This window comes from Nannobrachium achirus (assembly GCF_963921795.1).
Source record: "Nannobrachium achirus genome assembly, chromosome: 4".
NCBI classification, from domain to species: Eukaryota; Metazoa; Chordata; class Actinopteri; order Myctophiformes; family Myctophidae; genus Nannobrachium; species Nannobrachium achirus.
This window is the reverse complement of record NC_137813.1, coordinates 46,704,678-46,725,430: the sequence shown is the minus strand read 5'-3', so window position 1 is coordinate 46,725,430 and position 20,753 is coordinate 46,704,678. Positions and strand designations below refer to the sequence as shown.

At 41.8% G+C, this 20,753-nt stretch overlaps 1 protein-coding gene across 1 annotated transcript; it reads left to right on the top strand.

Moving 5' to 3' along the window:
* Positions 1–1,315: 1,315 nt before the first annotated feature.
* LOC308284112 (serine incorporator 1-like) lies at positions 1,316–14,425 on the top strand (the record flags this gene model as incomplete). The annotated part of the gene is made up of 9 exons (XM_080724649.1): positions 1,316–1,448; positions 5,682–5,843; positions 6,574–6,764; positions 8,412–8,629; positions 9,630–9,799; positions 11,087–11,177; positions 12,651–12,795; positions 13,272–13,487; positions 14,299–14,425. The coding sequence occupies exons 1-9, from the start codon at positions 1,419–1,421 to the stop codon at positions 14,423–14,425; spliced, it is 1,350 nt and encodes a 449-aa protein (XP_080580775.1). The 5' UTR covers positions 1,316–1,418.
* Between the last annotated feature and the right edge of the window lie 6,328 nt (positions 14,426–20,753).

Sequence of the window (20,753 nt, the reverse complement as noted above, 5' to 3'; positions counted from 1 at the left end):
CTGAGCAGTGTGAGCACTATATATAGCTATATAGCTATGAAACTATAGTTTTAAGAATCATCAAGTCAAGTGGATGACAGTGTGTTCACACCGACTATAAAAGCTAAATGACTTAATAGCCATATACTGTACCATCTGCAATTTGAAAATAGCTGATCCACAAGCTCGCATCGAGACACACTGTGAGCTTGTAGATTCCCCCCCCCAAAAAGTGTAGAATGTTTTGAAACCTTTTTTTTGCCTACATTTTTATCCCACAATTTTGCTATATTAAAATTATTTTTATTCATAGAAATGGTACAGTCTACTTTTGTACTTTATTAAGAAGCTACATTTTGATACCAATACTTTTGTACTTTTGCTCAAGTAAATTTTGAATTCTGGAATAGTAGGCTATTGGGGGACTTAAAGGGATATTACACTTTCAAAGTCATTTTATCGTCTAATCAGGCTTTTATGAACACCCTGAACAGTTTTTAATTTGCTTCATTCAATATTTAGATATTTGATGTAAATGTTATCAGGCCCTCCAGGCCCAGGGCCTCTCCCCACACACACCCATTGTAACTTCAAACTCCATTTTAACCGTGATAAATTCATTAAAAACAACCATTATTTTTTCTGGTGACTCAAACTACCCTCCTAATACGTGAGCAGGCCGTGTTTTTTCGATAACTTTTTTCATTTATTTTTAATAATTCATTTTTGTATTAAATATTTTTCATTTTCCCAAATAATTATTAAAAATTAATGAAAAAAGTTATCAAAAAAACACGGCCTGCTCACGTATTAGGAGGGTAGTATGAGTCAACAGAAAAAACAACGGGTGTTTTTAATGAATCAATCATGGTTAAAATGGAGTTTGAAGTTACAATGGGTGTGTATGTGGAGAGGGCCTGGGCGTGTTGGGCCTGGTAACATTTACATCAAATATCTAAATATTGAATCAAGCAAATTAAAAACTGTTCAGGGTGTTCATAAAAGCCTGATTAGACGATAAAATAACTTTGAAAGTGTAATCCCTTTAAGTGGGACTATTCTGTGCCCTACTTTTACTTTTGGTACTTTAACTACATTTTGATACCAATACTTTTACAAACGTAAATTCCTGACTTTTACTTGTAAAAGAGTATTTATACACTGCAATAATGATAACTTTACTCAAGTAAATCATTTGATGCCTGCTGACTTTTTTCCACACCACTGCCTGCCTGGTCCTAAAGTTTGGGAACCAATCAGTGTAGGTATAGAACAATGACGTAATGACGTTACACCAGAAGCGGTTTCCTATCTTCAAACACACACCCTGCAGTAAATTGGTTCCAAAAGTGCGTTCCTAATTTCTTCACACAACAAAAGTTAAGAGTTTTGGATTAACACAGGGTTAGGGTTCTTCTAAAAGCAGGAAGTCAAACACCATGGGATTGGTGTGTTCACTCGTCAGCTGTGTGAGTACAAGTTTTATTAAGTCATTTAACACAAAATAAGTAAATACAAATGTCAGACCAAAACGGTGTCAGGCATAATCGCCTATAACATTTTCGCCAGGTCATTTCGCGGGGCACTTTTGCCGTGGAGGAGAGTCTTTTCACCTACCTGTCTGAGCCATTTCGCCTACCCCCTCAATTCTGCTGTCAGACTGTCCATGTTTTCATATTATCTCTTTGTCATTTAAATATTATAGTGACTGTGACAGTGGTGTTACATGTCAAACCTACACACGGCTATCCTATGCACTCCATAGTAATCACATAAATACAGAGCTATTGGAATCAGGTGCACGTGCACCCAAATAATTAATTAATCCATGTCCCGATATACATTCTTTGGTGCAGTATTGAACAGTATTGTAAAATGACCTACATTCACCTGCCTGTGTTCATGTTTACCAAAATAAACTAATTAGGGTCCTACTTCACCTTCCCTATCAGACTCACCTCACCGCTACTCACCAGTTAAGAGTGGGGTGGCTCAGAGTAGATGACAGAGTACAGCAACTTGCAATGGGCCTGGTGTACAAGATACACTACACCACTATGATACCCAAGTACCTGTCAAAATACTTTATAAACACTAAGGATGTCCATAATTACAACACCAGAGGCAGCGCCACAGATCACTTTCAACCCAGAGTCAAAACCAACAAAGGGTCAAACTCCTTTTTCTGCTATACCACCAAAATGTGGAAAGCCTTACCGAAGGTCATAAAGGAGTGTGGATCACTAGCATCCTTTAAAATTGCCCTGAAGAATCACTTACAGGCAGCAGCCATTCGCAACTGGTAAAAAACTAACCTAGCCCAACCCTACCCTCCCCTGCCCCTTCTTTGTATATACTGTTTATTTAGACTTACTGTTTTCTTTTTTGTTTTTCTTTACATATCTACTGCATAGTACTGTGTTCTATTTGTCTGTCATTCAATGTTATATGAGATACTTCAATGGTTTCCAGTGGAAATAAGCTTAGTCTTTTCATGGATCTCCTTTTAGTAGACCTTGTACCAGTGAACTGTACCGTCATGAAACTGTACCTTTTCCTATGCAAACTTCTAATAAAGTCTTCAATCAATCAAACCATGCATGCAGTTACCCTGTGGACGGTGTTATTAAGATCCTATTCACAATACAATGAGAGGGAAAGAGAGAGAGAAAGGGAGAGAGAGACCATTCATAACACAGGGTAAGAGTGAGAGAGAGAGAGAGATAGACCCTGTTTACAATACTAGGAAGAGAGATATACTATTTCCAACACAGATTGACAGAAAGAGAGTGGGAAGGAGCGACGAGAGAGGCCTTGTTTACAGGAAAGAGAGAGAGAGGGAGAGAGAGAGACTATGTTCTATGTTCTATTTGTCTGTCATTCAATGTTATATGAGATACTTCAATGGTTTCCAGTGGAAATAAGCTTAGGCTTTTCATGGATCTCCTTTTAGTAGACCTTGTACCAGTGAACTGTACCGTCATGAAACTGTACCTTTTCCTATGCAAACTTCTAATAAAGTCTTCAATCAATCAATCAATCAATCCCTAAGAGGATGAGAGAGAGAGACTATTCCCAACAAGGTGAGAGAGAGTCAGACAGAGTGAGAGAGAGAGAGAGAGAGAGAGAGAGAGAGAGAGAGAGAGAGAGAGAGAGAGAGAGAGAGAGAGAGAGAGAGAGAGAGAGAGAGATGTTCCATGAGCTCAGCATCAGTTCAAGGTTGATGTGTCAGTACACAAGTACAGTACATCATCAATAGTTGATGTTTGTGGAGAAGGATACAGAGAGGAGAGGAGACAAGGTTGTCATGACAACAGTATACACGCTGCGTTGTGCATATCTTCGCTGTCGGGTGGAAACCTCGTATGACCCAAGATAATGTAGCTTTTCAGGTAAATGGGTAAAATGAGCCTGTGTTCCAATGGATCCAATGTGTTCACAAGCTTTTCACAGATGAAAACTAAATAAAAACTAAGCTATGATTAATAAATATATTGACAATTTCATCAGGGGAGGGACTAGTGGAGAAGAGATCACATTTTATGCAAGACGAGTCCCACTTTATGCTCGGTCTGCGCACAAGTGTCACACTCCGATCTAGCCGATCTACAGGCTCACATCGCTTGTGGATCGACTATTATTTTTCCGGCACACGTCTAAGTATAAAATCGGGCATTGGACGCCATCGCGACTCGTCAAAATAAACAAAACTAAATCGAATTCTATTCGACTTAGAATAAAACTTCCATCTAAATATGCTGTCAAAATGGAACACTGATGCAGATGGAAAGCTTCTGCCTGACAGCAACAACATGAATGCACAGTCAGTGCTACACGCACGTGCGCGCACAACAGCGTGAGTCACTGTCCTGTCCTGGGCTGTCCTCCTAAATCTTAATGCCCTCTGTGCGCGCGTGTGTGTGTGTGTGTGTGTGTGTGTGTGTGTGTGTGTGTGTGTGTGTGTGTGTGTGTGTGTGTGTGTGTGTGTGTGTGTGTGTGTGTGTGTGTGTGTGTGTGTGTGTGTGTGTGTGTGTGTTAGTCCTACTATATTTCTGTGGACCAAATGTACAGTATACTGCGTGAGACATGGATGATGTGAGGAGTCCATTCCTCACAAGACAAATAGTTGTTTTTTATGGTTGAAAACATATTTTTAGAGAATTGTTTAAAATCATAAAAAGGTTCAGGTTTGGGGCTAGGTAAGGTTTAGGATCAGATATTTATACATTAGGTTTAGAGATCACATCAGAGATGGAGTTTATGCCTGATTTACACTTAGTTGCAAGCTGGTGTCGTAGACCGAGAAATAGCTGATCTGCTGCTAGCTGTGAGCTTATAGATCTGCTATTACGGTTAAAACAATTGTGAAAATGACATACATTTTGTCGCAGTCCTAACATGTTGTTGTCCTCACAAGTACAGTATGTTAATTTCAAACCTGTGTGTGTGTGTGTGTGTGTGTGTGTGTGTGCGTGCGTGCGTGCGTGCGCTGGTGTGCAGGCATCATTTATGCCCCATCTCCCTTCCAAATGAATGCTGCCCTAAACCTTAAAGGAGCACTTCACCCATTTCAACCTCATAAATCAGTATAATTGGTCTTCTTCACTAATGTTTCTTATAAGATGTCACTATTTCTGTCTACTCACCCTGCGTCTCATTGGTGGTCTGGGGACAGTTCAGAAACCTGCCTACCAGTGACATCATCAGTGAGGATTCCAAAGGAATAGAAACTATAGCATCTTCCTGGAAATCTTTGCATGATGAAATAGAAGCCATTGTTCTTAACATTATGACAAATCTGGAGTTTTGAAACTTTGAAAGAACTGCTTGCCGACCTATGTTGTGTAGTCACTGGTAGTCAGTTTTCTGAACTATGCACCGTCATGTTCACAGTTCACACAGTGAGTTGACAATCAGAAATGGTGTCATCTTATAATCAGCATTAGTGAGGACCAATTATATGAATATATGGTTGAACATGGGTGAAGTGCTCTTTTTAAAGGAGTAGTTCAACCCCAAAATGACTTTTTTTCTATTGATTACAACTCATGCCATGGAGACAAGAGTTCAATAATATTTTTAGTTTTTTCCTAAGACAAAAATGTGATAACAATAAATTTACCCCCATTCGTTCCGGATGGGGACCCGTTTCGAAACGGGTCCCCATCCGGAATCTCGAATCTATCGAATATACTCGAATCCAATTTTTGTCTTAGGAATGTGACAAAAAACAAAATATATTATTGAACTCTACTCTCCATGGCATGAGTAATCAATAGGAAAAAAAAACATTTTGGGGGTGAACTACTCCTTTAAGGATTGAATTGTGTTTTTTGTCCATTGAATAAAAATTACATGTCTGTTTGGCTTCTGGGCTTTGCAAACCCAAGTTCCACACAGCGCACATTCGACAAATAACATATAAAGAACAGTCCGACATATTTAATAATTGTTTTACGTTCAACAAAATAAAATAAAATGAAAATTTATAATAGTGGAAATAGCGGAGAGATCTGATATTTTCGGCTGATGTTCCCTGTGGAATAGGGGTACCAGGGTTCAAGTGGTGATCGTGATAATATCGTAAATCGTGATTTCTTTTGTCACAATAATCATGATATGAAATCTTCATATCGTCCCATCCCTATTATGTACTGAATAGTTGTGACAGGGCTGTCTGTCTGTCTCTGTGTGTCCTGCAGGCCTCATGTCTGTGCGGCTCAGCACAGTGTCTGCTGTCCTCATGCTGCCCCGCGTCCTTCAGCTCCACCATCACCCGCCTGGCCTTCTCCTTCCTGCTGCTGCTGGGCACCTTCCTGTCTGTCATCATGATTCTCCCAGGCATGGAGACACAGCTGAAGAAGGTACGTCTGTCTGTCTGTCTGTCCTGTCTGTACTGCAGGCTTCCCCAAATAGTTTTCCCCAAGGTCCGAATTATGTCTAGGATACCAAGCTGAGGGCCACAACATTGCGGGGGCGACGGTGGCGTTCCCGCTACTCCAGCGACAGTTCAGATATTGTCGTTGTCGGGCAGAAACCTTGTATCTCCAAGTTTCAAATGTCTACGTCTTTTGGTAAAGCAAAGCCCTGCTTCATCATACAAGACTGTTGCACAAAACTAGTGAAAACAGCCCTCTATTGGGGAACCCTGCCGTACTGTCCCGGGCATGGAGACACAGCTGAAGAAGGTAAAAAAACACAATAATCGTATTGTGGACATTAAAATGTATTGTGAAATTATCTTCCGTCATTCACTGGGATCAATTCACCTTGGTACCATTTAAAAATGTAAATCCTCTATAATTGGTTAAACGGAACTGGAAATGATGTACTTGACACAGTATTTTTTCTTTCCACACTCTTATGTGTCTGTAGATCGGATATCTTTTTGGCAAATGTTCCGTACCAGGATAATGGATGTTGGGGATATTTTGATTATTGCGATAATATCGTAAATCGTCATTTCTTCGGTCACAATAATTGTGACATGACATTTTCATATTGTCTCATCCCTAGTGGGTTGCACCCACCTGGTACCAGGCATGTTTGTGCTCGTACCTGGTCCTATAATGTCTGTGTTCGCTTTCCCTCCAGATTCCAGGGTTCTGTGTGGGGGGCACCCACCTGGTCCCCGGCACGGAGAACCATGTGAACTGTGACGTGGTGGTGGGCTACAAGTCTGTGTACCGCGTCTGCTTCGCCATGACCTGCTTCTTCTTCCTGTTCTCCATCATCATGATCTGCGTCCGCAGCAGCAAGGACCCCCGAGCCGCCATACAGAACGGGTACAGACGCACACAGGGCTGTCATGATTACAAATTTAAGTTGACAACTTCAAGCTTGTAGATCAACTATTTCTAATATTTTTACATTTGAAAATGTCTGAAATTTTTTCAACATGGAAACAATTATGACGATTATGCGATTATCTCAAATAATTGGGATTAGACAATTATGTAATAATTGTGACAGGCCTACGAACACACACCATCTCTCTCTAGGGCAGGGTTTCTCAAAATTTCTGCCGTGACGCAAGTCCAGGGGTGCCTCAAAATACTATTTGACTTTGTAAAATCGGACCAGAGTTGCGCTCTTCTTCAGTCTACTCTACACCAAATGTCTTCGACAAAAATAGCCCTAACCCTCAAAATCTAAAGGTTCACAACGTGCCCTGTAGATTGGCTATTTTTGGGCAAATGGTAAAAAATAAATGTATATACTTATTTTCAATCTGTCCTCATGGAAATAGATATTCTCTCAAGTTTTCCTCGTGGGGGGAAAGCTTTACATATTGGGGAAATATTGACATATTAAGTAGCGTGACATGATATAAATGTAAGATTCTACAAAGTGAAAATGTAATTCAGGCATGCCATGGATGAAACAGTTGTTTACAGAGAGGTGCCTGGCCTGAGCCAGACATGTTTGAGAACCACTGCTCTAAGTAAACAATGCTGCCCTCTTCTGGTCATACTAGAGCAGTTCTCCTCCACAGTTTGTTTTCATGCAGGGGGGTTTCCAACTGATTGTGAACCAGGGATCCCCACCCTGACTTATATTGGGCTTAGGCATTTTATATGTTGTCAACTAAAACCATGGCTAAAAATGTTCATAGACAAAAACGAAATAAAAAACAAATCAATGATGACTAAAGCCATGACTAAATATACTGACAATTTGATCAACAAATAAAAACTAGGCTAAAATTTTATCTGCAATGTAGATTGGCTATTTTAATTGCCTGAATTAAAGGGGAAAACCACCGATTTTCATCACACCGAGATGACATCACATCAGTGTGATTTACAATACCGGTACACACCCCAAAATCAATCGTCCAGTTCTAGGCAACATAGAAGGGGGGGAACTTTTTTTTAAATTTCCACAGAACTAAGGAATATTAATGACATGGTTCAAATGGGTGGTTTTCCCCTTTAAGTATAAATCGGGCATTACAACGCCATCAAGGTCCACCAACGTAAAGTTTAGTCGACTAAATCAAATAGATTTAGTTGATTCAAATCCTATAAATTATTACTAAAACTAGACTAAAAGTAAAACATGACGGACCCCCTGCATTAGTGAGTACATGGTTGGTCAGGGACCATGTGCAATGCTTTCACGCACTAACAATGGTCCACGGACCACCAGTTGAAAACCTCTTTTCTCACTGCCAGTAAAACAGTTTTTTTTTTTGTGTAATATGTTTTTGGGCTTTTACTGAATGCCTTTAGTCATAGGACAGTAGACTGACAGGAGATGGGGAGTGACATGCAGCAAAGGTCGTCCGGATCGGGAATCGAACCGGCGACATGCTGTCAGGCATCAGAGCATAATGTGGTATGCGCCTGGACCAGTAGGCCAGCGGGCACCCCAAACGGTGGTTGTTTTAAGACGAGGAGTAACATATTTGTCTCTGTGTTGTCACGCAGGTTCTGGTTCTTCAAGTTTCTCATCCTGGTGGGCATCATGGTGGTAGCCTTCTTCATCCCTGATGGAACCTTCACTACAGTGTGGTGGTACTTTGGTTTCATGGGCTCCTTCTACTTCATCATCATCCAGCTCATCCTGCTGGTGGACTTCGCTCACTCCTGGAACCAGTCCTGGCTGGAGAAGGCCAAGGAAGGCAACTCCAAGTGCTGGTTTGCAGGTAGACCACATGGTGGCCATGTCCACACAAGGGATGGTGTGGATGGTGTGGCCCTCAACAAACACACTATGTTTGTTGTCACATTAGCCTTGTTGACACTAGGTTGAAGTGGTTAAGAACGTAGACAGTGACATGGGTGACATAGAAAAAGATGGAAATATGAAATATCTGTTAACTTCATCCAGCTGTTTTTATAGACTATGGCGAAGCATGTTTGGATTGCATATCTGCAGTAGCTGTTGTCAGACTACCTAACGCACTGCATTATCATAGCACCAAAAGACATGCATGCTAGGTATACTCCTGCTTGTGGCCTTGACCGAGGTACTGACATGCACAACTGGAGTTTTATCTGATTATGCAGAAGTTTGTGCCAGGGAAGCCCCAGAATAGAATATTTGTGTTAAAAACAAAAAACTAAACAAAGAAATCTTCTCGAATCTTCTTCGAGGGGCACGGTGGCGCAGTCAGTAGTGCTGTCGCCTCACAGCTAGAAGGTCCTGGGTTCGATTCCCACCGGGGGACGTTGTGGGTGCTGGGGGCGTGTTCCCTCCTCCGCGTCATCAGTGCCCATACCCTAGGTGGGGTTGGCAAAAGGGCCTTTCTGTGTGGAGTTTGCATGTTCTCCCCGTGTCTCCTAGGGTTGATACCCTCACAAAAACATGCAGTAATCCTGGTCTCTATAATGCCTCCCCCTGGCCAGCCGGGGCGCCTGATGGAGGGGACTGGAACTGGTTGGAATAACGTGTTCCTTCCACGCGCTACGTCCAACCAGGGAAGCTCCCCCTGTCAGGTGATAAGAAGCGGCCTGCTCACTCCTCATGCACTGAAGGAAGCATGAGCTCAGTTCGGGGCCCTCCCCAGGTTGGCAGAGGGAGAGCAGAGCCCAGGATTACAGCTTAGGCAATTGGCACCGGGTGAAAAAATGGGTTACAAAAATCGTGGGATAAAAAATTTAAGTACAAAAAAACAAAGAAATCTTCTTGTTGGTTCTTTTCAGCTCTGCTGACATCCACCTTCCTCTTCTACGCGGCGGCCTTCAGTGCCATGGTCCTCTTCTACGTGTTCTACACCCAGCCAGAGGGATGCACGGAGCACAAGGTCTACATCAGCCTCAACGTCATCTTCTGCATCGTCGTCTCCATGGTCTCCATCCTGCCCAAAGTCCAGGTCATACACACACACCATCGTCATAACCCCTCTATTAGAGCTCAAAGTCCAGGTCATACACACACACCATCGTCATAACCCCTCTATTAGAGCTCAAAGTCCAGGTCATACACACACACCATCGTCATAACCCCTCTATTAGAGCTCAAAGTCCAGGTCATACACACACACCATCGTCATAACCCCTCTATTAGAGCTCAAAGTCCAGGTCATACACACACACCATCGTCATAACCCCTCTATTAGAGCTCAAAGTCCAGGTCATACACACACACCATCGTCATAACCCCCTCTATTAGAGCTCAAAGTCCAGGTCATACACACACACCATCGTCATAACCCCCTCTATTAGAGCTCAAAGTCCAGGTCATACACACACACCATCGTCATAACCCCTCTATTAGAGCTCAAAGTCCAGGTCATACACACACACCATCGTCATAACCCCTCTATTAGAGCTCAAAGTCCAGGTCATACACACACACCATCGTCATAACCCCCTCTATTAGAGCTCAAAGTCCAGGTCATACACACACACCATCGTCATAACCCCTCTATTAGAGCTCAAAGTCCAGGTCATACACACACACCATCGTCATAACCCCTCTATTAGAGCTCAAAGTCCAGGTCATACACACACACCATCGTCATAACCCCTCTATTAGAGCTCAAAGTCCAGGTCATACACACACACCATCGTCATAACCCCTCTATTAGAGCTCAAAGTCCAGGTCATACACACACACCATCGTCATAACCCCTCTATTAGAGCTCAAAGTCCAGGTCATACACACACACACCATCGTCATAACACCTCTATCAGTGCTGCCACTGTCCAGTATCTTCTTACCGATTACTTTTCTCAATAATAGATTTTTATTATAATAACACTACTACTACTAACTACACGTTTAACACCACTCAAAACCCACCTTTCCAGACTATCATTCCCTACCTTTTTTATTAATCCCCCCTTTTTTACCTTTACTTCTGTAGCTTTTAATCTTGTAACTAGTTTTTATTTTATTGCTGTTTTGTAAAGCACCTTAGTACTCAGAAAAGCGCTATATGAATTGTGTGTATAATTATTTACTACTGCTACTACCACCAACGGTAAAAATATATGATTGGCAGAATAGAAATTGGCGTTCACATAATTATTGTAAGTGATGTGTCTAATAGATATTTCACTTTAGAACTGTTTGCACGATACATGACTAAAATGAATTGCATCCGGTTCTATTATTTGATGATATGTGATGAATGGTTTATTCTCTCTGCACACAGGAAGCTCAGCCCAGTTCTGGTCTGCTCCCGGCGTCCCTCATCTCGGCCTACACCATGTATATCACCTGGTCGGCCATGTCCAACAACCCCAGTGAGTCACATGGCGCTCGTGTAATGCATGGATTAAAGGCACTGTGGTAAAGTCCCTGCCAATCCATCGTGGTGCAGCAGCGGCTTTGTCAGGCTTCTTAAGCCTCCCATACACTACAAGACTTTGGAAATCATTTTAAAAGACTACCCTCTTACACTATGGGGCTTTTAAGCCGTGACATCATTTTGTAGTCAGACCTCCAAGCAGATTCATTGTCAATATCTGTCCCTCGCTATTTCAACAGATCCGAGACAAAAATAATGACTAAAGTATAATTCTACCACTTTCCTTTCAACAACAAAGAGAAAAAAAATTAGTAAATAGTACCAGTAAGACTCCCTAATCGGGAGATAAGCGACCGTAGGTGGCTTATCTCCACAAATAGGGCAAAAATTTGTTTTTCCAAAATCTTCCTGATCCATGTTGATGACATGAGTGTAGACATGCTGTGTAGTGATATTCGTGATTTTAGGGCAAAAACTGTAGGAGCAGTGTCCAAAAATGTGTTTTAAAAATCGGCCTGAAGGTGGCGCTAGAATAGGGCCATGTGAGAAATGAGGGGTGGGGTCTCCGCGTTGCCTTGGCGGACGAATAGGTACCGGCCCCGGCTCTCCCGGACGCTCCTAGCCCGAGTTATGGCATTTTATGTGCGCTGCAGTGGCAGGGGGTCCTCCACTGGGGGCGCCACCACTTTTGCATCCGTTCTGGAGCACCAGGAGTCGGTGGTCCCCGGGAATTCCCCGTGAGCAGCCCCGTTGGGGTGGTCATTTGGTCATTTTTGCACATTTGGTCATTTTTTACATCTGGGGGTCCCCCAGGGACCTGGGACTCCAGGCAGGCAAGGAGTGTGTGTGTAAAATCTGGCATGGATCGGGTCAACGGTTGCGGAGATATGAGCAGGGAAAAAGTGTGACGTGTGACGTGTGAGCACATTTGGTCATTTTTTACATCTGGGGGTCCCCCAGGGACCAGGGGGTCCCTGGGGCTCCGGGGGTCCTTGGAGGTTGTAGTTTGGCAGTCAAGGAGTGTGTGTGCAAAATCTGGCATGGATCGGGTCAACGGTTGCGGAGATATGAGCAGGGAAAAAGTGTGACGTGTGTGACGTGTGACGGACGGACGGACGGACAGACAGACAGGCGGTGGAGGTTTTGGTAGTAAATGCGACCTACGGTCGCAAACAATAGTAAAAAGATTTGCTTTTTTGGGGGGCAAAAGTTCTCATCTGACTACGAAATGAGGAGAACCCCATAAGATTTAAAACATACTTTTAAAGACTTTTATAAAGGTTTTTCAAGATTTTCCACCTTTAGATGTGAGATCACTGACTGTCTGGGATTTGGCCTAACAAAATGGTTCAGACATGAGATTGTATTTCTGGTTAATTGTCCATGTGTAAGGTCATCTGTTATTTGTATTTGAATATACCTCATTTATATCCCAATAATGATATCATGAACATGCGTATGTGTCCAGATCGTCAGTGTAACCCCAGCCTGCTCAGTCTGGTCAATACCAGTGCCACTCCAGCTCCGACCACTGCCCCCGGAGACGTCCAGTGGTGGGACGCGCAAGGCATCGTGGGATTGGTCATCCTCTTCTTCTGTACGCTCTATGCCAGGTATAGGATCAAACACTTCTTCTGTACGCTCTATGCCAAACGCCGGGATCTCTAGGAACTAGTGGAGGTAACAATATGATCGTCATTCATCGTGACATCGCAATCAGGGTTGTCACAATAATGACATTTTGGGTTAGAGTTGGGCATTGAACACTGGAATAGATACTACAATATTACATTTCTGTTTGGCTTTTAGGCTTTGTAAACAGAACACAGGGCAGATTTGACAAAATAACAAAATAGCATATCGTCGCCAGCTCATTCCTTTTTCACATACATTATTTCCAGGTCTGTTTATAATAGAGGGTTTAAGTGGTACCGGATATGCAGCTCGGCAAATAAAAGCTGAATTGATCCCAGTGCATGACGGAGGATAATTTCAGGATGAATTCAAACATCCATGATCCGATTATTGTGAGTGTTTTCATTCACGTTAAACGATAATAACTTATTATCGTCCCATCTCTACTCGGCAGCATCCGCTCTTCCAACAACTCCCAGGTGAACAGGCTGATGCACACAGAGGAGGGCCAGGGCCTGGCGGCCAACATCGAGGCCCCCGCGGACGGCGACGGGGTCCGGCGTGCTGTGGACAACGAGGAGGATGGCGTCACCTACAGCTACTCCTTCTTCCACTTAATCCTCTGCCTGGCGTCGCTCTACATCATGATGACGCTCACCCACTGGTACCAGTAAGTGGCTTCACTTCAGAGAAGTTAAACAGTGAGTGGACGGGCTGGCCCTTTAATGATGACGTCAATCTCTGGTTCCTTGTCAGCTTTGAAAATCCACTTTTTTGAAGCGGTGAAAGCCGCTTTCAAGGCTTGGGTTTGTCTGTCCCGTGCCTCTCCAGTGCCTGTCCAGTCCAGAATGAAGAATTGAGGATTGGTCAAGCTTCACATGACAATTTGGCTCTCCAGACAATAAATTGGCAACTACATTTGCTGCTTGGCTGCTCCTTATATTATTGCCAGACCCATGAAATGGGTAGGCCTACATAAGCAAATGTCTGTCCGGGTTTTCTATATAAAGGGTATATATGATGATGACATGATGATGACATGCCTACAAAAGGCATGATGTCATAAATGATGATGACAGACAGGGGGTCTGGCACAACCAGGTTGACCTGGTCTAGTTATTATGCTCCTACATATTCTCATACATGCATAGATCTAGAACACATAGAATAAAAAAAACAGATCTGGAACTGCTCAAATTCACCGCTTCACTTCGAACCGAGGTTTGATTTCTTTTTTTACACAAGACGGGTCTAATCGCTAACTTGTTGAAAATGCTATAAAATGAAAATTCTACCCTGTTTTTATTTATTTATTTATATAGTTATATATTTATTTTTATTTTCCTGCATAACTTCCGGGTATGATGATGATGTGACGTGCATGCTCTCTATTGTAGGGGGCTCCTTTCACTCTGTCTCACAAATCACAGATCTTTTTTTGTTGCTTTTATCCCTGCTAACACTACCTGTCCTCGCTCCAGGCCAGAGACTGACTACCTGGAGACTAGCTGGTCGGTGGTGTATTTGAAGATCCAATCCAGCTGGTGGGGTCTGGCGTTCTACCTGAAGACCCTGGTGGCTCCTCTCGTCCTGCCTCGTCCTGCCTGACCGAGAGTTCAACTGAAACCGCCTACACCTGTCACTACAGTAAAAGGCTGCCCTCGCACTGCAGAATAATCTTCATTTGTTGGCATGTTTACTATGCACAGCAGCCATATTACTTCCCTTCACTTTCTAATTGTACTAATGCAGGCTCTGTTCCGTTTAGTGCAGCACAGTGGTTTTCAAACATTTAATTACAAAGACCGACATAACTCTAAAGTGTCCAATGGAACCAAATGGACCATTACGGGTCCATTTGGTTCCATTTGCACATTCTCTGTGTTATACACCCGTAAGGGGCAATTTGGAACCCCCTCAAGGAACCATGAGGGAACATAGACCACACATGAAGCCCCACTGGTGTGTGGGGTGGGGGGCACACGTCAGTCCGACGTCTCATTACTCTGTCAGAGTAATGGGGAGAGTCAGACAAACGCAACGTTGAAGTAATGCGTGTCGGAACAACAACACGCACCCACTGATGCAGCAGAGTGTTAGCAGTGGGCCAACATGCACAATATCGGATCCCTTTCTCTGTTTGACCTGAATGGCTGCTGTGCATAGCCAACTGGAATCCAACTGGATTCATCAAGTCCAAACAGCAAAAATAACACGCGAAAACTGTCCATTTCAAATAAGATTCAAGCCACATTCCGAGGTGGTTTGAAATGCGATTCAAATCTTATTTCCAAAGATGTGTCTTGTTGAGAAAATAGCTGATCTACAAGCTCAGAACGCACGCCATGCAACGCATTGTGAGCTTCTAGATGAACTATTTCCGGTGAGCGACCCATTATACGACGGAGTGTAACTTAAGTGTTTCTCACACCTACTTATTTACATCGTTAGCACAGCTATCAATGCAAATAGGTTGATAATGCATTATTCTGATCTGATCACTTGCAAATTACTGGACAATCAGTCCTCAATATCAGATTTGATAAACAAATGTAATTTACCTGCAGTCCGAACAAAGCCAGCGATGTTTCAGCGCAAGACCACATGGTTGTAGCTTTATAAATGAATCTGCTTCATTCTTTTTGTTCTCTTGAGACTTTATATTTGTTACTAATGTGCCTTAAAGACTTTGTGATTTACTCTGTCTGCCAAATATTAATTTGAACGTTACGTGTCTCAATTCTTATATGCTACTGTAAATACATTGCTGGTTCCTTATTTTATAGGTCATTTTTATATTTCATTTCATTAATGATATGTCACGTGCTGATTGCCGGTTCAGTTCAGAGCCGATTGTTTTTTTTTTATGGCTCACACCGTTTGGATACTGAGTGAATTACTTGTCTGATTCTGTTTTTGTTTTATTTTTTCTATTCTTTGTTTCTATTTCTAGTCTAAATGTCAAAGTTTTTCAAATGGTCTGGGTATTTGTTGTAGGCCTACATACTTTAATATAGGTTATTGTTAAGACTACAGTATGTTCTGTACTATTTAGGAGGTCGTGGTGCACCATGGCATTGCTGTAAGGAGGTGGGTGAAAGTCTAATGTCACATGTTAAACCAAATGCCTCAACATCGAAGTTGTGATGAAAATATCTTATTGTGGTGTTAATATTGTACTGTGACAATAATGCCAAATAGTTTTCCCCAATACAAAGAAGTGTCAAAAATAACAAATACATTAAGCCCACCATCTTATTGCATTCTATTTTAGACCTTCAATATTAAGCCAATAAATGTGTAAATGGCCACTGTCCTTCTGTTCAATTGTCTGTGTGTACATGCGCGTATACATGAGCATCAAGGGTGCCTATATAAAAATGTATTTTATTTTCTCACTTGTAAAAGAAACAGGCAATAACTCACCACAAGGGGGAGCTCTATGGTTGAGCGATGAGGCATTGGACCTATAAGTGATTATTAAGCAGATAGCCATTATACTGTACACCTTGACATGAACACAGATTAGCCTACATACATTTATTGATTAACCAAATGTAGTGATGAGTGATGGAAATTAATTCAATCTTAAATACTATTATTCTTTTCTTAAAATTGATGAATACAACGTGTACAAGTACTTAGTATCAATATAATTATTATTGCAAAATGATTCAATACCGATTACACTGCAAAATGATTTGATCCTATACAAAGTAAAACAAAACTATATTTTGCTGTTTGCATACTGATGCAGTAACAGTTAGGCCTACTATATTGTTACGCCTAAGGATGATTATAGAAATAATCATGTCATCCATGTACAGACAGATTTTGAACGTGATGTTTGTTGTGATGCTGGTCACTTTTTGATCCATGGTTGGATGTTAACAAATGACAACATTACGACAACAACCATTATCAAACTTTAATACATGTAACATACTTTTACATTTAAAAAATACATTTCTTTAAAAGCGTCCAAGTTCCAACAAGTCACATTAATATTATTATTATAAAATATGGCGGCTGGTTTCATCTTTAAATAAAATAGATTATACAAAATATGAATTGAATATATAATATTATATAAAATATATGAATATGTTAAACTGTATTATTTAATGAGTTATGCAGCCTGCTCAGTGAACCATGTGAGGACCTGGTCTTTGTTCATGGTCACCCAGTCAATGTTAGCCTTAGTCCTCTCTAGCGCCTCCTCCAGGGCTGAGGTAGCTGCACCATCCGCGTGGTCCTCTTTAAACTGAAGCAACTGTATGGGGGAAAAATCACACCCAGCGTGAAGTGAGCAGTGCCTTAGCTTGATGAGTTAATTTCATTAAGATATATGAACTAGAGGAGGGGTGGGCAACTTTGATGATGGAGAGGGCCATTATATTTCCACACTCCCTCCAAAGGTCGTGCAGAAACCTCCGTATTTTAACTTTTTTCCCTAAATGAATGCCCTACTTTGTCGTTCATGTTCGTCATGTCACAAAAACGTAGCAAAAATTGCCGATCTACAAGCTCAAAACATGTAGATCTGCTATTATTTTGGAATTGGATTCCTGAACCATTTTTTGCTATTTTTTAATTGGAACCCTGAAACGTACAATTTTTATTAAATTTCAAATGCATTTAGTTATATTTACAGTTTAACTACAAATGCATTGGACAAAAAAACAAAACAAAAAAACAATACAATCGTAATACCAGTCATTAAACTGAACTAAACTGAAGTAATTAAAGAGGATCATGTTTGCATGTCTGGAATTGTTTAACAGCTCAATAATTTATCAGTATTCTGATATTATCCTGCGGATCAAGCTCGAGCTACTTTTGAATGCAGCAGTTTTGGGCATATGAGGTTTCCACCCAAAAGAAGAATAATGAATCACATACCAAAAATAAATGTGATCTAAATAACTATACTAGATATCAATTCAGTTGAAAAGCTGACTCATTAGAAGGAGAAGAAAATGCCACTTGAGAAAGACAAGGTAAAAAGCACATGCTGCTTAAAAAAAAATAAATAAAAAAAAATATATATATATATATATATATATATATATATATGTCACCGGATGTTAGAGAAACAGGACGGCCGAGAAACGGAGCACTCGCGGTGCCGCACGGGGCGGAACAAGCGGTCGCCCACAACAACGTCCTCCAGGCGGAGCCCATCGATTGTCCACGACATTGCAAGCGGCGCGAAGGCCAGCGGACCTTGGTCCTGCTCTTCGCCCCCGAGCGCCACAGGCGCGAGTGGCCGCGAAGAGCGGGCCAGGGCCGCGCGGCCGGCGGAGCGCCGCGCGAGTTACGAAGCCGTGGTGAATGCAATCGTTATATTTATGCCCAGGCCGTAAGGCCTGGGCAAGCCCAAGATAAACGCTCATAGTAAGCTAATGGCTAAGCTAATGGCTAAGCTAATGGCTAAACACCGCCCAGCTAGGCTAGTAAATAAAGAAAGGGAGTCGCAAACGAGTGACGTCAGCGCCTGCACTAGTGAATGGCTGTCTATGGGCTGTCGTCGCCATCTGGTGGTGATTAGTGTGTGGTGAACGAAACAAGCGCTCTTACAATGAACGTCCTGAGTTACCCAAACATACTGTAACATATATATATATATATATATATAGGATATGATACAGACAAATTAAACCGTTTAGGTAGAACTTTTCTTTAGTAGCATATCGACATTGTAGCAATGCCTACTGTAGCCCAGGACAAAAAGTAGGATATAGACTCAAATTGTATTAACACACACAATATTTACACATTCAATCAATCACATCTGTGTAGTTTCACTATGTAGCCTATGACATCTAAAAAGAAAAAAAAAAGAAAGATAGAATGAATAGACCTACATATTAAAGCTTGTTCTAATCACATACTTTAAATCATTTTCGCTCTGAACTTGGAGCCCAGAGTTGAGCCCCGAAGCTGTAGTGTAGACTAGTAGACTACAAGTTAAACCCAGCCCAGTGGATAGCAGGACAGCCCTTCATTGGATCCGCCCCTCTCCCCCTCAATCTCAGAAAACACGGACACGATAGCTGTCGCAACTGTGTGTAGGGCGCCTAACACAGCCTATTGTTGGCTTTCTTCTATCTCACAAGACAATGGAGTATGCGCCAGGTCTGTTGTTGGGTTACAGGTAGCTGAAAGTTGTCGCTTCTGCTGCTGATGAATAGCGAGGACGCAGGCTTGTGCTCACAGGCCCTCAATACTCACCAATGCACTCGCATTTAGGCCAAAATTAGGCCAAACCTGGAACAAATTGCAATAGTAGCAAACTCAACTGATTTTGTATCCTCAATATGTCCTTAGTGAGGGAAAAAAAGTCCCAAGGAATCCCACCGAGGCAAAGTTTTGAAAACGACCTATCTACCTTCACTTACTTATAAAGGAAAAAATGACTGAAAAAAAATCTGCTTTAAGTGGGATGTGAGGGGTCAAACTAGGGTTTTTTAATTATTCTGAATCCATTGCAAGCATTTGTTTTGCACAAAAAACATTCCTTGGGCCAGAAATGGCCACTCAAAACGTCAATTTTCATCAATTTTCAGTCTTTTGGGGTCCGTTTTTAGCCCAAGGAATGTTTTTCATGCAAAACAAATGCTTGCAATGGATTCAGAATAATTAAAAACACCTAGTTTGACCCCTCATATCCCACTTAAAGCAGATTTTTTTCAGTCATTATTTCCGTTATATTGTAGTGTATAGTAATTGAAGGTAGGTAGGTCGTTTTCAAAACTTTGCCCCGGTGGGATTCCTTGGGACTTTTTTTCCCTCACTAAGGACATAATGAGGATACAAAATCAGTTGAGTTTGCTACTATTGCAATTTGTTCTAGGTCTAACCCTAAAATGACTGGACTAATTGCATTATGGGACTTTATGGCGGTGAGTGCAATATACCATCGGGCCAGTTCTAATAGTAATTGAATATCATCCCGCGGGCCAAAGATAATTCACTTGCGGGCCTGATTTGGCCCCCAGGCCTTGAGTTTGACATACATGCTCAAGTGGAATGCAACAAGCATTCATTATGCATATTTGTTACTTTTGCAACATTGTAGATGATACAAAAAAAAGACTTTCTGAAATTTCAACTAAATCATTGTTTGTGTTGTAGATAGTCTATATACTATAGTTCAATACATGTTTCCCTAAAAGAGAACAATGGTAGTGGTTACGTCATGTAAAGTGCCCACTCTGTTTTGGTCCCCACATTTGCCTATAGTGCCCAATCCTCACCCCAAAGTGCCTATATTGATTGATTGATTGAAGAATTTATTAGAAGTTTGCAATAGAAAAAAGTACAGTTTCATGACAGTACAAATCACTGGTACAAGGTCAACTAAAAGGAGATCCTAGAAAGCCGAGGCTTATTTCCACAGGAACCACACTTTAAGTATCTCATATAACATTGAAAGACAGACGGATAGAACATAGTACTTTATCTAGGATAATATCAGTTTCAAAAGCATAACATCAAATACAAAAGGCAGAATACAAAGAAAAGGGGGGGGGGGGGAGCATGGGGGCTTAGTCTATTTACAAGTCACGGGTAGCTGCTGTCTGAAGGTGACTTTTCATACCAATTTTGAAGGAGGCTAGGGATTTGCTCTCCTTTAGGGCTTGTGGAAGGGCGTTCCACATGTTGATGGTATAGCAGGAGAACGAGTTAGCGCCTTGTTTAGTGTTAAATCTACGCTGATGATGATTAGTGGAGCTGCCTCTGGTGTTATGATCGTGAACATCCTTGACCTTTAAGAAGTAGTTTGTCAGGTACATGGGAATCTTGGAGGTGTAGTGTATCTTGTACACCAGGCCCATTGCAAGATGCTGTACTCTGTCAGCTACTTTGAGCCACCCCACGCTTTCGTGGTGATGCTCGGTAAGGTGGGTCAGAGGAGGGAGACCAAGCACAA